This window comes from Podarcis bocagei, assembly GCF_964188305.1.
Source record: "Podarcis bocagei genome assembly, chromosome: 7".
In the NCBI taxonomy this organism is placed as follows: domain Eukaryota; kingdom Metazoa; phylum Chordata; class Lepidosauria; order Squamata; family Lacertidae; genus Podarcis; species Podarcis bocagei.
Window position 1 is genome coordinate 56,354,009 of NC_138132.1, and position 18,338 is coordinate 56,372,346.

Genomic DNA, 18,338 nt, shown 5'->3' on the forward strand with positions numbered 1-18,338 from the left:
TCTTCTTCTTTTTCCCCTTGCAGTTCCAGCATTGGCTATCGATATGATGATTAAGAAAAGGAAAGCCAGTACCTTATAAAGAGAAATTGGGAATACCTGTGAAGTCAGTGACAAAGCTCTCAATCATGCTTGGTCCTGGCAGGCTGGCACACTCCGAAGAGTATCTCCAGCTTTCTTTGGGCAAAGATTCATCATTCACACCCTGTCACACAATCATTCAGTTTGTCAAATGAACTTCCCAGACCATTCATTGGTTTTTGTTTAAGGTTTACAGGGTGGGTGGGGATTAACATATAAGTTCTCAGTGTGCTGATCTTGATCCTGACCAAAGGAGTCATCTTTGCTAATGACTGAAGCAAAAATTGGGGAGGGGGAGGGAGATAAAAATCAGTGTTCAGCTAAAGGTTGTCTTATCTGGGGGCAGAAATGTCAACAACATATTTCAAATGCTTGTTTCAAAGGGAGAAAATAGGAAGGTGCCTTATACCAAGTCAGATCACTGATCCATCTAACTCAATAGGGTTTCAGTTAGGAGATATTCCCAACCCTACCTGGAGAATCCATGGATTGAACCTGGGACCTTTGCATGCAAAGCAGGGGCTCTGCCCCTGAGACACAGCCTTCTCCCTTTAAAGTATGTCTGGCATTGGTCTGACTAGACAAAATTCTAGTCTCTGAAACAGGTATGTCCATCTGCAAATCAACATTTGATTGTGAAATCATAGACCCCAGTCCCACTGTCAAATTGCTCTTAGCATCAAGATGTCTCCCCCTCCCATGTTCGGTCAAGTGGGTGACTTGCTTAGGTAGTACTTTGGAACACTCCCTTGTCATTTCTGGTGCGATACTTTTCTAAACAAAGGTGGTTGTCTTAGTTGCACATATCTGCCTTTCCTGGAAAGTGGCCAGAGTTGGAATTAGGTTCCAAGCTCTTGAGGCCAAATTGCAGAGAATCTTTGTGTGTCTGTGTGTGTGTGTGTGTGTGTGTGTGTGTGTGTCACTGGGCAAAATCAATCCCTAGTAGTTCCTGTGTTTTCTACACAAGTGGAAGTGGAGGACCAGAGAGAGAGAGAGAGAAGTAGTCAAATACTCTTGCTATGCTTTGTTTATACTTTGTGCTTTAAATACACACACACACACACACACACACACACACACCAAATTCATTATGTTCACACACACATAAAATAAAAGGCACCACCAGCTGGCTGCATATCAGATGTGGATATGGTGGCTCCTCTGAATGGGTTGACCTATTCCTATTCCACAAACCATCTTGGCAGTCCTTTATAACTGAAACATATAGGTCTCCTTGCTGATATACCATGATCTATCTAAATTCTAATGATCTTCTGCAGAAGCTAGAAAGACAAAATTTGGTTAGTAATTTTTTTGGGAGGGGTGATAATCTAAAACACCAGTTTTTAAAAATTGATAAATTCAATAGCTTTTAGGGGTTTTAGTGCATGTCGCATAGGGAGCCCCCCAAAACCTGGTGGCTAGGTCATTTGGACAAATCATTGGCTGAGTTGGTAAAGCTGTGCATGGGCTCTACCAATTTAGGCTTTTGTTTGGGGGTTGACATGATGTAATGTTCCACCATACCACCCCCAGCCAAATTTCTAAACAAAGTGCTTATCAACCTTTTTCAGCCCAAGACCTACATTCTCCCATGGACAGCCTTCCAGGAACCACATCCCACGGGCAGGCAGCAACCCGAGGATAGAATGAGTGGAGCAATGCAATTGGCTCTTACCTTTAACACAGTAGGCTACAGTCAAGCTACGTATATATTATTTTCAGAAAGGCAGCCAGCCCCTCACAACACACATTTCTCCATCCAGGAAAGCAAAAGGCATGCCCACGTCAGGGACACATTCCAGCCAAGGGAGATATGGAGCAGGGTAAGTGTAGCTTGGGGAGAAGAGAGTATAGAAGGACAATGCCCGGGGAAAGTCCAGTAGCTTTGAAGTTCCAACCAACAGAGCCTCTCTCAAGCCTTCCTGCCTATGACCACTTCTTGACCCCCACTTTCTCCCTCTTTCCCCTCCTTGCTACCAACAACAGATCTTAACTATCAGCATTCTACCTCAGAAAGTTCCTTCTCCTCCACCTCTCCAGCCTCATTTCAAGTAGGGTGTGTACACACTCATTTTCTCCTCCACCACCCATAATAAGTGAAGCCAGGCTTTCAGAAGTTATTTGCCACAGAGGAGGGGAAAATGTTGCCCTTATGTGGGCCTCTGGGAGCAGTTTTTGCTCCACTGCATACTCTTCTACACATCTGCCCAGCACATTGATTTCATTTCAAGAAGTCCAATAGCAAGAAGTCCATCTGACCCCAGTGTGCCTTAACATCATGATGTGCTGTTTAGCATTAGCATGACATCCACACCAAATCAGACTGTTGTCTGATTTGCACCTCAAACACTTTGAGTGTAGATGATTTATGATGTAACCCATACAATATAAATCTCAATTCTTCACTTTTCTATACATTGTTTTCATTGTCCTCTCTTTTCATCTAACATCCCCTTGAGAGTAAGTGCTTTAGATCTGAGGAACCATCAAACCTTCTAAATGATTGTTTCAATACACAGTTGTTATATTAGTGCTGTGCATGAAGGGCAATTTGGAACTGGACTGAACCTAAGAATACCAAGTCACCCAGCTTAGTATTAAACAAACCTCGTCCACATGGCCAAGTGCCAACGTCGTGTCTCCCTCTAGCAACACTGGGGAGGGAGGGAGACCAGCTACACTGTTGAGGACATGGAACAGAAGCTTATGGTAGAGAAAACCCAAATATGCTCAGTTTGGGTCTTTCCAAAGCCATGTGCAAATCCCAGTGTTGGACCGATAGTCATTTGAATGGAAGAAGTAGAGGCACTTTTGACAGGGAACACCTTCCAAGACCCACCTGTTCTGTTTTGTTTTCCATCTTTAAGATGGATTCTTGGCAATAATTTAATTCTAAGTGTTTCAGCAGGCAGAAGACCAATAACTTTATGACTCTGTGATCACAAATTGAAGTCAACACGAGTCTACACAAAGTCAACAACTTCCCCTTTTGGACTCAATATTTAATTCATTGAAGGAGTATCAGAAATAGCATTTGAAAACCGTAGCAGAGGATTATGCCTTTGTGTTACCTCAAATCATCTTCACAGATCTTGGTGTCATACCCAAATGAATCTCTGGAAGAGTGTGCAATGCTGGTGAGGGGAGCCTGGCTGTTGTTGAGACTCACCTGCTGCCAGTCTTTTATGTACCTGTGGATCAGCCTTTCAAAATTATAAATGATCTGCTTCCATATATGTGTATAATTTACCTGATAGCCAGGATCCAAAGGGTTGTTTTAGTCAGGCCCGGTTGGATTTTTGACTCACTTTACTTTGAATAGCAGGAATGAGTTTCACATCAAATTTTCATAAGGGTAAATTTTCACTGTGAAAGTTGTCATCTCAGGGTGAAATGGAGAGGGTCACCTTCTGCAACTTGCAGTATTCTGTATTTTTTTCTTCTTCATGCTGGTTGGCAGCTGGTTGACTTGCAAAGAGGTATAGCAGCACACACATAGCAATACACACACACATACATTCACGAAAAGAGTTCCCAACTTGTTTTAGCTCAGCACTAGCAAACATCCATACTCATGAATTATATCCAACTAAATTCTGCTCAGAGTAAATCCATTGAGACTGATAGACCTATGTTAGTCCTGTATGTTAATTTCAATGTGTCTAAACTGAGTAGAACGAACATTCGATACAAATGCTAATGGTCACCTGCCTTGAAGCTCTCTACGGTTTCAGAAATGGACATGGATTAAGAGAGGTGAAGAGAAGTAAAAAAAAAAAAAAAGCCCCTTGAATGTGCATACCTAATTGTGTCACCCTTTGGATCCTGGCTCCTATGATCTTTTCTCAATCATGCACTTCATTCTATTAAAGCAGGAACCTTTTCCCAAATATTGCGCAAGTATCTTACACCATATAGTCTTTTCAAGTTTGCCTTACTGAGAAGAGCTTTATAGTTAGCATTTACTTGGTTGCTTTCCCCCTCTCCTTTTGCTTAATTTGTAATGCCTTTTTATAGCAAAAGGTTCAATAAGGGTACCTCTGTGTATATCAATATTTTTATCAGTTTTTTATTATTTTTTCATAAAATGAAAACAAATGTATATTGTAAAATGAAATGTTTTATGCTTTTTATGTGGGAAGCTCCCATCAAACCCAGTCTGATTAGCCAGTCTAGTTAGATCTGGGCTAGCAGGATGGGTTCGCCTTTTTTGATTCACAGTGTAACGTGATAGAAGGAGAATAAAGCATTGGCATCCACAGTGTTGTGATCTGCAGTGCAATATTCTCCAAAGATGCCTTAATCTGATAGAGGAAGTCATGTGTATTTGTAGTCTATATTCTCCAGAAACCAGAGAGTATTTTTGTGTGTGTTTATTGGGAAAAAACCTATATGTAACCAAAATTGGAAGTGAGGATGGAAAACCCAACCCATCGCTTTGATCTAGCTTTCCATGTATAATCTGCACGCACAAAACACTTAGGCTCAGGTTCCCATTAACTGAGCCGCCAGTGCCCCAAAATGCATGTGCATCCTTATAGATGATCTCCCTTAATGGAAATGATGGGGTGGGGGAGCCATTCTAGGTAATCTTATGTATTCATTAAAAAGCACCCGCTTCACTACTATAATGGACAGAGCACAGGGCTTGGAGCTGCAATGACTAAGGTCCAGATCTCTTCTCAAAGCAAACTTGGTGGCCTTGGGCATGACTCTTGTCTCTCAGGCCACAGGGTTGTTGTGAAAATAAAAGGTGACACCCCCCCCACACACCAACATCTAAAGCATCCCACAAACCCTTTGGAGAAGTGGTGGAAGACAAATCTGAGTAACAGATTCATCCATCACTGGATTGGGGCCAGTTTGTTATTGAGACTCTGTGGAACCTGAAAGATCTCCAGGGACATCTTTGGATTCTTCTGATACATTAATTAAAGATGAATGAGAGCTCACTCATCCCCAAAGGTGTCAATCTCAACAGAGTACTTGATATCACAAGAAGGTGTGTACAACTGCCCAGGCAAGTCCTGGAAGATTCACAGCTCTTTCCATTGGCTTCAGCCCTCTGTAGGTGCAGTCAGCAACAGTTTCCTTTTAACACAGCCCTGTTATTACTTTAGGCAACTGAAAAGCTCATCTTATTCTATTCCCTTCCCACTACCCGTCCCCCATGAGAGTAGGGACAAAGCTGCATCCCTTGGTATGGAACCTGGAATAGCCACGTCCCCTATAATTATGGACTTAAGTGTGATGTATGCACTGGTTGACTATATTCAAGATGTGGGTCAAGTTGTTGAGTGTGAAATATTTGTCCTCTTTTTTTAATGTCCTCCTATGGGTCACTGTAAATAAGAGTCAGTGTTTTTGTTTTTTTGTTTTTTTAAAAAAAGCTGTGCACTGTAAATGTTAGGGGAATCTTCAAATATTGTGTTACAAAGTCTTATTTAAGTTGACATAGAAATATGCACTAAAATGAAGTATATACAATAAAGAGTATCTTCTGTACCAATAAAACTGTTTTGCAAGGTGTTGTATTTTACAAAATAGTGGTTGTGATGTTCTTGAAGGCATCAGTGAGGTTAGATTACTGCAATGCGTTATACGTAGTATTGCCTCTGAAGATGGTTCAGAAACTTCAGCTAGTGCAGAATTCAACAGCCAGGTTGCTCACCAGGGCAAGACGGTTTGAACATATTACACCTATCCTGGTCAAACTGTCCTGGCTATCAATTAGTTTCTGGGCCCAATTCAAAGTGCTGGTTTTGACCTATAAAGCCTTAAATGGCTCAGGACCACAATACCTCAATGACCACTTCTTTCCATATGAACCTACCCAGAACCTGAGATCATCTTCTGGGGCCCTTCTTCGTGTGCCTCCTCCATGAGAGGTCCAGAGGGTGGCAACACAAGAACAAGCCTTTTCTGCAGTGACTCCCAGGGACCCCAGGGAGGTTTGCTGGGTGCCTTCATTAAACACCTTCAGGCGCCAGGCAAAAACATTCCTTTTTAACCAGGCCTTTGGTTGTTTGACATCCAATGCCCTTTCAAAATGTGTTGGGGGAGGATTTGGGTTTTTTAAAAAAATCTTGATTATGTATTTTGTGTTTTTATATTGTGGGTTGATGGTAACTGTCATCCAGAACATCTGGAGGGCGCCAAGTTGGCTACCCCTGAGGTAGAACCAGCAGAGTTCTTCTAATGCTCTTTCAAAGGCAATTCCTGTGCTCTTAAGAGGACATACTCGGGGTCATTTAATTTAGCTTTGCCTGATAGGGCTGCTATGCACCTGGAATTTCCTGGATATACCCAGAATACTGTATCCAAAAGCAGTATTCGGGCACAAATCAGACTCAAGCTTCATAATTCATTGGCTGGGAATATGAACCTCAGTTACCCAGAAAGCTCACTTGGAATACAGGGTGGTTTAAAAGAAATTAAAACCCATTAAAACTCAATTAAAATTGCACTATCTGTGAAGTTCCAGAGCCAGCTGCCTGACCAGTTGCCATGTTAACCAGATGTCCCAGGTCAGAATACAGGGTGAGCATTGTAACTCCCTGCAAGTTCATCTCCGACTTGGGCTTTAATCCAAACCAGAGAGGAATTCCTTGCACAATTGCTTACCTGTGCTCCAACTTCCCACCCTCTACTTCTGAATCACCAGCACACACTCCCCTTCCCAACAACCTGCTTAAAGTGATTCTGACTGGGGTGGGGTTAAAAAGGAAGTGGGTATGCCTCTCTGCCCACTCCCATCTCCAATGCTACTACAGCAGCACTCCAGGCACCAGGAGAACTGGGTGAGTTGCAATTTCCGCAGTGCTCCCAAAATGTGTCTGGGTTGCTGGGAAAGCTAAATTTCCCAGGCATCCTGGTGTGAAGTCCACTGCATTGCCAGTGCCAGGCTTTCTTCCACTGGAGCTTCAACAGAATTAGCACCTTTGGAGTAAGTGAACATGAGTGTGGCCAGCTCAGAAGTGAGCAAACAGGTTTTGGAGGTTCATGGAGTAAGTGGAACCAGACTGTATTATAGACCCTTGCTCTGGGGTCCAACCAGCTTAACACACAGTATTTTAGAATAAGCCAAGCTATTGCCTGATCATCTACATAGTTTTACATCAGATAAAGCTTACACCCACGCCATACATTTAAAGCACTTTTATAGCAGTGCAACAGTCATGCCTCCCCCCCCAATAATCCTGGGAACTGTAGTTTTTTAAGGGTACTTAGAGTTGTTAGCAGACCCCCTCACAGACCTACAATTCCCAGCACCCTTGACCAACTACAGTTCCCAGGATTCTTTGAAGGAAACCACAACTGTTAAAGGGGTATAAGGGTGCTGCAAGTGTATTGTGTAGTGCAGTGATGGCCAAACTTGGCCCTCCAGCTGTTTTGGGACTACAATTCCCATCATCCCTGACCACTGGTCCTGTTAGCTAGGGATGATGGGAGTTGTAGTTCCCAAACAGCTGGAGGGCTATAACTGGTGTAGTGTGACCAAAGGAAACAAACTTGCATGAGTCTTTGGATCTTATGTGCACACACCACTTTAGAGAGACTAAGGCAGCACAATCCAAAGCACATTTATTTGGCAGTAAATTCCACTGGGGTCAGAAGGATTTATTTCTGGGCAAAGATGCTTAAGACTCATTACACTTCAAGTATAGCTTTTAATGTCTTTAATTGCTCTCCTTAAGAACTGGAGAGAATCAGAGCAGAATGAAATAAATGTTCTGGTTCACGGAGGATGACGACGAAAATATGGCGAGTACCACTGTCGCCACAATAACTATGGATTAATTCCAAACATCTGATCCGATGACAGTGAATTATATTGAAGGGAGGAAATTAACCAAAAGGAACAAGAAATGGCTTTAAATGGTCCAGCTATGCTAGCAAATCACAATGGAAAGAAAAAGCACAATCAGTTGCACAGCTGTGATTTTGCACAACCCATCATGAAAGCTTGAGTTTAAGTGATGGCCATTGGTTATGCTTAGCAAGCTACTGATCCTCATGAATGCAAGGGAAAGCTCTTTATTTAAAAAAAATTGCTAAAGGTTTTGCAAAAGAAGAGTCTGAGCAAAGAGTGGTGGTAGGAGTTGCTCGCTCATAGCCTTCTTACCTGGAGATGTTTGTGCCAATGCATGGATGTCCAGGGGGCAGCCACAGAACTCTGCTTCCCATTCATTCCATTGACCGTCCTTCCTGTGAGTGAAGAGGGCTGTCACATGGCAATGCCTTCCCCTGCCTATAGTTTTCTATGGCTGTATAGAACCATGGTCCAATAAGAACACAGGACTATTGTCAAAATTTTCTCCAGCACTTCCTTCTTTTCCCCACCATTCTCCATCAGTTAATGAGGAAAGGGAATTGCATTTGAACATAATCATTATTATGGGAGATAAAATCTCAGTGAAATTATCAAGGGTCTGGTACAGGGCTTTTGTCGTACTTAGCTTACTTTCAAGGGTGGCTAGGCTACTTGTGGGTGTCCTGCCTTTCAATCAACAAATCATCTCACCAGTAGCCTGTGCTCTGCAGGATTCTCGGGAGCCCACATTTCAATTAAAGCTCAGTGAAAGATATCCTGGGGCTTTTTCAGATCAGTAAATGTGGGCAGCTAGGGAGGCTGCAGGGTGCCAGGGTGCTTACTGGGAAGGAAACACACATGCCACTCTTGGCCACTCATGGAGCAGAAGTATCAATGGGTACTAGTCATTATGGCTATGTTCTGCCTCCATATTTGGAGGCAGTATCCTTCTGAATACCAGTTGCTGGAAACCACAGGAGGGGAGAGTGCTCTTGTGTTCAGATCCTGCTTGCGGGATTCCCACAAGCATCTAGGTGGACACTGTGAGAACAGAATGCTGGACTAAACGAGCCATTTGCCTGCTCCAGCTGGCTCTTCTTATGTTCTTATGCCATGATAAAGTTAGCTCAAACCCCAACACCTTCCCAAAGTATATAATAATCCTTAAGAAATTCTCAAAGGGCCTGAGAATGAAGCATAAAATGAAGCCTCTTTCACAGAGGAAGAAACCCTTTGAGAAATCGGAAGACAGATTTGCACACAGCACTACACAGGGCAACAGATGAAGTTTTGAGCTCAAACACAAGCATGAAGACATTTCAGAGCAGCGCGCGTGCGTGTGCGCGCGCACACACACACACTTTGCTGCTCTCCAGCCCTGTGCTCAGTCTCACCTAATTATTTTTCTGATTCACAGGGAAAATGGGGTTGGTTTTCACTTGGCTGGAGCACTAAGAATAAGGCATGTTTGTGTGTAGCTGAGCTAATGCCAAGCCATTCTTGGGCATCTGGGCACTAAATTAGAGTATGAGGTGAATGTCAAAGCACACAAGGAAAATGAAGTTTGGGTAGGAGAGAGAGATTTGTGTGAAGCCATTAATACCTTGCAATAAGGCCAGCTGTGCTCTGCATTGCAGAAGGAAGACTTCAGGAAGAAGCTCAAAGAAAAGACTTCAGAACTTAACTGTACTGCAGGGGTGGGTAACTTCAGATACTGAAATCTCCACACCATTCCATCTTCCCTGGCCTATTGTAGTTTCACAGCCCCAGAACAATGTGGCTCCAGCCCATTTGAAGATTGCTACTGAAAGAGTGAAAAGACAGCCAGTTTCTCTAACCTCAAGCCAATTTCCCCCCAGGTTTGGAGTGAGCTAGCTGCAAGGTGAACAATCTTACAGACTTTAGGTTGAACCAAAGGAAGCTGGAAAGCTTCTCTGCAGATAGATGCACTGGCTTCTAACCAATTCAGCTTGAAACATAGCCTTGGATTTGAAATGCCTTTTAAGTGTGCACAGAAGCTGGGGTTTTGTTCTTAAGTCAAAAATACTTGAGGTACCATATTCCTACAGGCATCTGGTTGGCTGGAATAGATGGGCCATTGGCATGAACCAGCAGGCTCTTCTCCCCTTACCATTCCTGATGCAGGTCCTCCTTAGGTGCCTTTACTAGGCTAGAATTTTACTAGGCTAGAATGTGCCCTGGAACTGTGATAAGGCCTCTTGCTTGCCTGTATGGAGGGCAGACATGTGGCCTAAATGGTCATGCCACTCCCCATTTAATCCCCACAACAGCCCTGTGAAGTAGGTTAGGCTGAGAGGCAGTAAGTGGCCCAAGGCCACCCAATGAACTTCATGGTTGAATGGAAACTTGAACCCTGGCCTCATAGGTCCTAGCTCAATATTTGAACCGCTGCACCACACTGGAATGTAGCATTCTATGCAAAGGGTAAGAGTCCCATCCATTGCTCTGAGTGCTGTTACCCATGGCTCTGCCCAGTTTCTCATTGGTCCCTTCCCACGACTGGCATGTGGTCAGCAGATAGCCTATGAGAAAGTGTGGCTCCCAGGTGGAAAACCTTTCCTCCCCCCTTCCTCATACGATCCTAGCTGAAACATAAATCTAGTGAGAGGACCTATGACCCATCCACACACCCAAATTCAGATAGCATGTTTGGGTAGTGTTTTGTAGATAGCCAGGTTTGGCCTGGAGCCAGGGAGGTTTCACAGGATCAGAGCAAGTACCCTTCTAATCCAGCATCCTGTTCTCATTGTGGCCAACCAGATGCCCACAAGCAGAGCCTGGCTGCAATGCCAATGCTCCCCACTTGTGAGTCCCAGATTGCCTCTGGCACTAGATTCCACTGGCATGCCATTGGATTGCACTGATTCCATAAGTTTAATGTAAAGGTAAAGGACCCCTGACAGTTAAGTCCAGTCGTGGACGACTGGGGTTGCGGCGCTCATCTCGCTTTACTGGCTGAGAGAGCCGGTGTACAGCTTCTGGGCGAACCAGAACAGCCCACAGAAACGCTGTTTACCTTCCTGCCAGAGCGGTACCTATTTATCTACTTGCACTTTGACGTGCTTTTGAACTGCTAGGTTGGCAGGAGCAGGGACCGAGCAATGGGAGCTCACCCCGTTGCGGGGATTCGAACCGCCAACCTTCTGAATAGCAAGCCCTAGGCTCTGGTGTTTAACCCACAGTGCCACCCGCGCCCTTTAATGTAGAGATCCCCATACTTCTGAGCCCAGGGGAACATCTGAAAACCATATGATACTTATTTCACAGAAGTGAACTTGTGGTGCTTAGAACCTGACTCCAAACAGGCAAAACTCTTAAATCCACCAAAACAAACAATGCAGATTTGTTTTAAAGCAGGCAACAACCCACCAAGCACCCCCAAAAGCACAAAAAAATCATTTAAAAATGGGGGGGGGGCTTTGCTAGTTCTGCTGTCCTTTTTTACCAGAGACTGTTCCTATATTGTTGGTACCAGGCTTTGAACCTGGTTTTGCTATCATTATGTCTAGTGAGAAAACCAAGTGTCGGGTGGGTAGATAGAGGCCACATGGCTCTTGTCAACTAAACCCGCCCTATCCAAATAAAAATTTTAAATCCTCAAAAGGCACAAGTGACCCTTTGTAGTGAGGAAAGAGTTGCACGAAGCGTTTCTTATCACCACCTCTTCAGATTAATGAAGTGTCCCCTAGGCATTCCCCATTTCATGTGCTAAGTTGCAACTTCCTTTCAAGTTGTAGGTTTTATGTGGAAAATTGCAGCTTGTAAAATCCTTGCACACTACAGCCAGTAATTGCAAGCAGATGTGCAAAAGCGACCTCAACTTTGGGTTGCGGAGATGATAGCTGGCTGCAAGTCAATGGTAAGATGCTCTACAAGCTGCAACATAAACTCTCCATTCAGAACATCTGTCCACCCTTTTCTCATCGAAGTGCCAGATGGATCTCATTGATGTCCAGAATGTTCTGTCACTGCTGGCAACATGCACTTAGAGAAGATACAATGTGGCCCTTGGAAATTTTGCTGCAGATTTTTTTTATTTTATTTTTTTGCTACAAATAATACAATTGTTTTTTAGGGCTGCACAGAAGATGATTGAATGATTAAATGACTCACTACTCAAAACACACAATGGACTATTAAAACAGCAAGACAGAAAAGCAATTCAAATGCAGTCCAAAATTTGACAAAAACCAATTTCTAGCAGAGGGTTGCCCACCACTCCCCAGAAGATATTGATCGGTTGTCTCTAAGCTGGTGATCTCAAAAATGTTTTTCAGTCCAACTTCCAGCAGCTCCAGTATAAATGGCCAGTGGTTAGAGATGATGGGTGCTGTACTTCAAAACATCAGTTGGGCACCAGTTTAGAAAGGCTGCTCTACCTCTTGGCTTTTGTTTGTTACTGGCAATGGAGGACAGCTTGTTTCAGTTTAAATAAATGCAGAATGCAGAGGAGGACCTTCAGCAAATATGGGACAATAATTATTGTAATGAATTGGGATGCTACATGCACTTTTATAGAGACAGTCATTTGGAACACAATAGATTCAATCAGGACCCAAGCAGTTGTCATGCAATCCCAAAACATTGCCCCCTGTCCCAAGGCCAGTGTGTTCTGTTCTAGTCTGGTGAAAAAGGCTAGAAGACAATGTGGCAAGATAGGCCAGGAGTTTCAGCACCACGGAGAACTCTGAGTAAGCCACTTGAGCTTTTTCAAAGCCTCTGCCCCCAAGCCACATTTCCTAGGCTCTGGGCACTCCTACATTCCATGGTCTTCCATCTGGTGGGCTCCCTGTGGCACTGGACCAATAACATATTGTGGGAAGCATTTGATTCCTTAGGATCAAGGAAGGATGACCATGAGGGTATTGGCTCTGGCTGTACAGGCCCTGTTGCTATGGGAGATGGCTCCAAGAGCTCCTGTCTGTCAACCTTAGGCTCAGTGGACTCCAGTAGCAGATTCACAGGTGTGAACCTGGTCTGGCTATTTAAATGGTGACTCTGCAACCTCTGACTCTGTGTCTTGATCACTGCTGGATTCTGGGGTCATAATAGACAGCCTTCTACAAATCTGGTGCTCTCAATGTGCTGTGTGGTGCTTCTTATCACTAGTCATGAGCCTCTCTCTCTCTCTCTCTCTCTCTCTCTCTCTCTCTCTCTCTCTCTCTGTGTGTGTGTGTGTGTGTGTGTGTGTGTTTAAAAATAATGAATGTGTGGAATTAGGGGTCTATTGCATTGCAACCTTATACCCTTGAAAAGGCCAGTAAATTTCACCCGGCAGTTCCTATAAAATGTACAACCTTTTCTGCCCCCAGTGTATTTTCTCTTATTTAACCAGGCTTTATGGATACAATGTAAATGTTGATTTTATTATGTGGCCTATTCAAAAAGGGGTTGGGGTGAATGTCAGACAAGCTTTAATAATAACAACGAATACAAAGAAAACACACGTTGGCATTACCTTTAGAGAGGGCTACAGCAGCTGAGTACCAGGGGGAGGTGGGGGAAAACAACAGAGCGCCACCGACTGCCCTTGTATGATAAAGTGTCCATTGCTCACTGCTTATCACTCTTTAAAAAACATCTCTTCTCACACAGCTGAAGCTTCACATTTGCCAAGACTGATCTCTCCCTCTCCATCACTCTTCACATCCACTTACCAAAAACCTGGCTTTTAAAAAGAAATCCCAACATTGCTTGCAGGTCTCTTAATCTCACCACAATGTTAAAAGTTTGTTGAGTTTGAAGCAACTAGGAATGGCTAACCTCCTGTTCCCACCACTTCCAATATATACCAAGCCTCCCAAAGCACACACTCCAGCCACACACAGATGAATAGAAATGAGCATAAGAGCTTGCTGGGTCAGCCCAGTGGCCCATCTGCTCAAGCATTCTGTTCTCACGTGCATTCCCCCCCCCCATGGTGAACAGATCTTCTGTCCAGGTTTCAGCTAGCAGTGGGAGTGAGAGTTTCCAAGATGGAAGGATAATGTGTTTGACTGCTTTGACAACATGCTTATAGACTTCTGACAGGCATTTCATTGGCCACTGTGAGAAAAAGGATGGGCCTTGTCATTGTGGTTACATTTTGGGACCCGAAGTCCATACCCCATCTCAGTCCTTCATTCGTCAGAAACACAACCTAGGTAGGAACAATGAAGCATTGTTCATGGAGGTGTTTATCCCCTAATTCTGCGCAAGCACAGAGGAAAAGCCACTGAATATTGTGTTTAGTATGGCCCTCCAGACATTGCTGGACTACAACTCCCATCATTCATGAGAATTGATTAGAACTGATAGGAGCTGGAGTCCAACAACATCTGGAGGGCCACATGTTCCCCATCTCTGGAGTAGAGGATTCAACTTCCTGAAAACCTCAGCTCACATTATAAAGCAAATGCCCAAATGTCTCTACCATATGGCTGTGAAGATAGGTGCTAGGATGTGTGGGTAATGCCTAGTGAAATCTGAGAAGACAAGCAGCTGAATAAGATGTTAAGGTATCAAGATTTCAGCAGCCTCCATAGTTATTTGCTAGGGAGACCAACATTTCACCAGCTTGACTGGCAAGTGATAAATCCTTTTTATCTTGCCAAAAAAAGTTTCACTTGCTTTTTCAATGGATCATGCTGCTAGGAGTGAGCTAAGCTAGTTGTTCTGGTCAGCTGGAAACCTTATTCCTTAGGACTCCCTATGACTGCTAATATTATGTGGCATTACACAATGTTATTCTACTCAGAATCCCACTTCCCTTGGCTAAATGAATAGAGGTTTGATATACCCTCCTGTTTTCTGCTGTGGAATAAATGGAAGTCTAGAACAAATAATTAAATGTACTTCTTGAAATGACTGCTAATTCCTTGAATTGTTTCATTGTCCTATCCTTTATTAAATGGCTGCTTCGATCTATTTATTGAACAACAGCTAAACTGTAAACCAGTCCAGGCATCTTGATTTGACCTGCCTTCCTTTGTTCAGGACTGAGTTGCTTTGTATTGATTTCATGTGCCTTCAGAGGTGGCTAGTGCCCATCAGAGCAAAAGTTGGGGAGGCTATCAGTAGGTAGTGCCAGAGGCAATGAATGGCAGAGCCAGCTAATTTTGTTTGTGGAGCAGTGCACTGTTTGCCCTAATGGGTCAGCCACTACTGGGGAACATGTCATCTTTGTCCAAATAGATTGGGCCGGGCTGCATTATTGAGAAGATGCTTTTGTATGGGAATAGTGTTCTTCTGCACTTTAAAGTAAGAGGAGGTCTTCTTCACTGCTTAGTGTTATCACCACAGTTCAAGAAGGACACTGACAAACTGGAACGTTTCCAGAGGAGGGCAACCAAAATGGTCAAAGGCCTGGAAACGATGCCTTATGAGGAACGGCTAAGGGAGCTGGGCATGTTTAGCCTGGAGAAGAGGAGGTTAAGGGGTGATATGATAGCCATGTTCAAATATATAAAAGGATGTCATATAGAGGAGGGAGAAAGGTTGTTTTCTGCTGCTCCAGAGAAGCGGACACGGAGCAATGGATCCAAACTACAAGAAAGAAGATTCCACCTAAACATTAGGAAGAACTTCCTGACAGTAAGAGCTGTTCGACAGTGGAATTTGCTGCCAAGGAGTGTGGTGGAGTCTCCTTCTTTGGAGGTCTTTAAGCAGAGGCTTGACAACCATATGTCAGGAGTGCTCTGATGGTGTTTCCTGCTTGGCAGGGGGTTGGACTCGATGGCCCTTGTGGTCTATTCCAACTCTATGATTCTATGATCACAAAAACATATAATAAAGGAAACAGCCTTATACAGAGTCAAACAGTGGTCCTACCAGCTCAGTATTTTCTATGCTGCCTGGCAGAAGCTCAGACAGCCAGTATGGTGTAATGGTTAAGAGCGGTAGTCTCATAATCTGGTGAACCGGGTTCGCATCCCTGCTCCTCCACATGCAGCTGCTGGGTGACCTTGGGCTAGTCACACTTCTCTGAAGTCTCTCAGCCTCACTCACCTCACAGAGTGTTTGTTGTGGGGGAGGAAGGGAAAGGAGAATGTTAGCCGCTTTGAAACTCCTTAGGGTGGTGATAAAGCGGGATATGAAATCCAAACTCTTTTTATTCTCTAGGGCTTCCAATAGGGGGCATTCTCAGTCCTACCTGGAGATGCTGAGGATTGAATTTGGGACCTTCTGCCTGAAAATCAGATGTTCTACTACTAAGCTACTGGCATTCCCCAAACATAATACAACCTCGTGTTAAGGCCTTCTGGAATTTGAATATAATTTGTCTTTACAGGTGACATGAGAAGACCTGGCATTTTGATATTTCCCCCATCCACTCGCTTTCCTCTAGGCTCCCCGCCCCACCCCTCACCGCCAATTGTCGTTATCGGATGTGAAAAAAGGTCAAGCTCAGAAAATTCTTTCAAATTTGGTTAAACAATAAAAGTCTGCAAAGCGACCGCAAACCTCAGCATAATTGTTGTGGCTTTGGGAGAACTTAATCCAATTCAGGGGGAGAAAAGGAGTGTTCAGAGAGCCAGCTTGTATCACAAACTCATTCGGACAATACTGGCACTAATCTAATTGGCAAGATGTTAATCTGCCTGGTTCCCGAGCTAAAAGCTACCATTGTCAAAGAAAACCCTGCAATCTAATCAAATTTGAATATTTTAAGGCTCTATAAAAACAAATCCTCAAAGGGCACCTTTGCTGAGAATAGCCATTGACTTGAACGTTTTCCAATGTACCTTGGCAGTTAGAATGAAAACAATGGTCAATATTGTGAGAAGCACAGCTCTTTGAATAAGGGGGTTCAGTACTCTACTGACAGGAGCTCACACAAAGAGTTTTTGGAACACGAGAATCAGCCTTAAACTCGGAAAGAGCATGGATCCATCTAGCTCAGTATTGGCCACACTGGCTGGCAGCAGCTCTCCAGAATTTCAGGCAGGAAGCCCTACATGGAGATGTTTCAACCAAAGGTATTTCAAAGTACTGGTAAGTATTTCAAGGGAAGCTAAGAGAATGTTGATGACACTAATAAACTGCATCAAAGGGGGTTCATATATCCTTAACCCAAAATGAATAATAGATAGGTTGTTTGATTCAGACTTGTACCAATTTATTTTTAACATGCTAGGAGAGTTTTGCCATGGATTGTATCCAAGATTAGTAAAACAGAAAATAAAAAAGAGTGGTTTCTCAGGAATTCTTCTCTCTTAAAAATAAAACCAAATTCATAGTTATTTACACATTATACTTCATGTGGACTTAAGGCACAGAGGTCACTATATTTAGCATTTTCCTATCTTACTCCATTAATTATGTGTGATAGCATAGTCTAAAATAAGACTATGGGACTGCAATAAAATGTCTAATGTTCCAACTAAACTTGGACAAGAACACTTGAGAAACTTGCAACACTGCACACAGGTTCCTTTCTGATAACAGTTTCTCCAATCATAATGATAGCCATTTGCTCGTTAATGATAATCTACTATATACTTTGGAAAGTGGTTCACCTGTCTTCTCTCTATGCTTTTGGACACTATTGTAACCAAATTTCACACAATGGTTCCTAACACTAAGGAACAGATTTCCATCTATGTTTGGATGCAACCAGAAACCATTTCAAATCAAGGTGGCAGACTGAACCTTGCAAGACTCCACTGTTTTTAACCATATTTTAATCCTTGCTTCCTTGCCCCTAAATTCAGAACTAAAATGCCAGTTGATGTATAGGTGGGTGAGAAGTCCGAGAGATTAGGATCTAGCCCACTGGCCACAAAAGGTCCCCCATACAGAGGCTTGGTCTGATCCACCATAGATGAAGAACCTGATGTGCTCCCCCTGCTGCTGGATTATGGTAATCCCAGATTATTTGCCATGCTGGTTGGGACCAATGGGAGTTGGAAGGCAACAACAACCAGAAAGCTAGTGGTTTCTCATCCCTGGTCCACACTGCCTGGCGACAGTCCTCCAAGGTCTCAGATAGGATTCTTTCCAAGCTTTATCCAGAGATGCTATGGATTGAACCTGGGACCTTCTGCAAACAACACAGAACTACAGACCTAATTCAATTGGTAAGAGCGGGAGGAGTGATTTGAAGGGAGGCAGAGGGAAAGGTTGCGTGACTTAGCTATATGGAAACAAGATGAAATTGATTTTAAAAATAATAATAATGCCAAGTTTGGGCAGAATCCTTAACTTGCAAATGACATGCATGATGTGTTTGCATACAAACGGATCACTCCCATTTGCCATCGAGACCCGGTCGCTTACACACAAAGAGAATGGCAGCTGTCATTGAAGCAAAGGCAGCCAAGGAGACAAGCACATAAGAGGGTGTGAGATGGTGAAAAGCCAAGTCCCTATTAATCTGTCTCTTTGAGAAGCCTTGTTAGTTAACGCCGGGAACAAATTTGCCATGGGGCATTCTCCAGGCCTA

At 43.6% G+C, this 18,338-nt stretch overlaps 2 protein-coding genes across 2 annotated transcripts in view; one reads left to right on the forward strand and one right to left on the reverse strand.

Moving 5' to 3' along the window:
- Positions 1 to 248, forward strand: part of SLC6A2 (solute carrier family 6 member 2) — a 53,823-nt gene extending 53,575 nt beyond the window's left edge. The window contains exon 15 of the mRNA XM_081201178.1: positions 24 to 248. Within this exon, the coding sequence (XP_081057304.1) occupies positions 24 to 47 (24 nt within the window). The 3' untranslated portion in view covers positions 48 to 248. The remainder of the gene's footprint in view (positions 1 to 23) is intronic.
- The window catches only part of LOC308591485 (tigger transposable element-derived protein 1-like), a gene marked incomplete at its 3' end in the record, with an annotated part of 500,687 nt that overhangs the window by 182,946 nt on the left and 299,403 nt on the right, over positions 1 to 18,338 (reverse strand). The window lies entirely within an intron of this gene.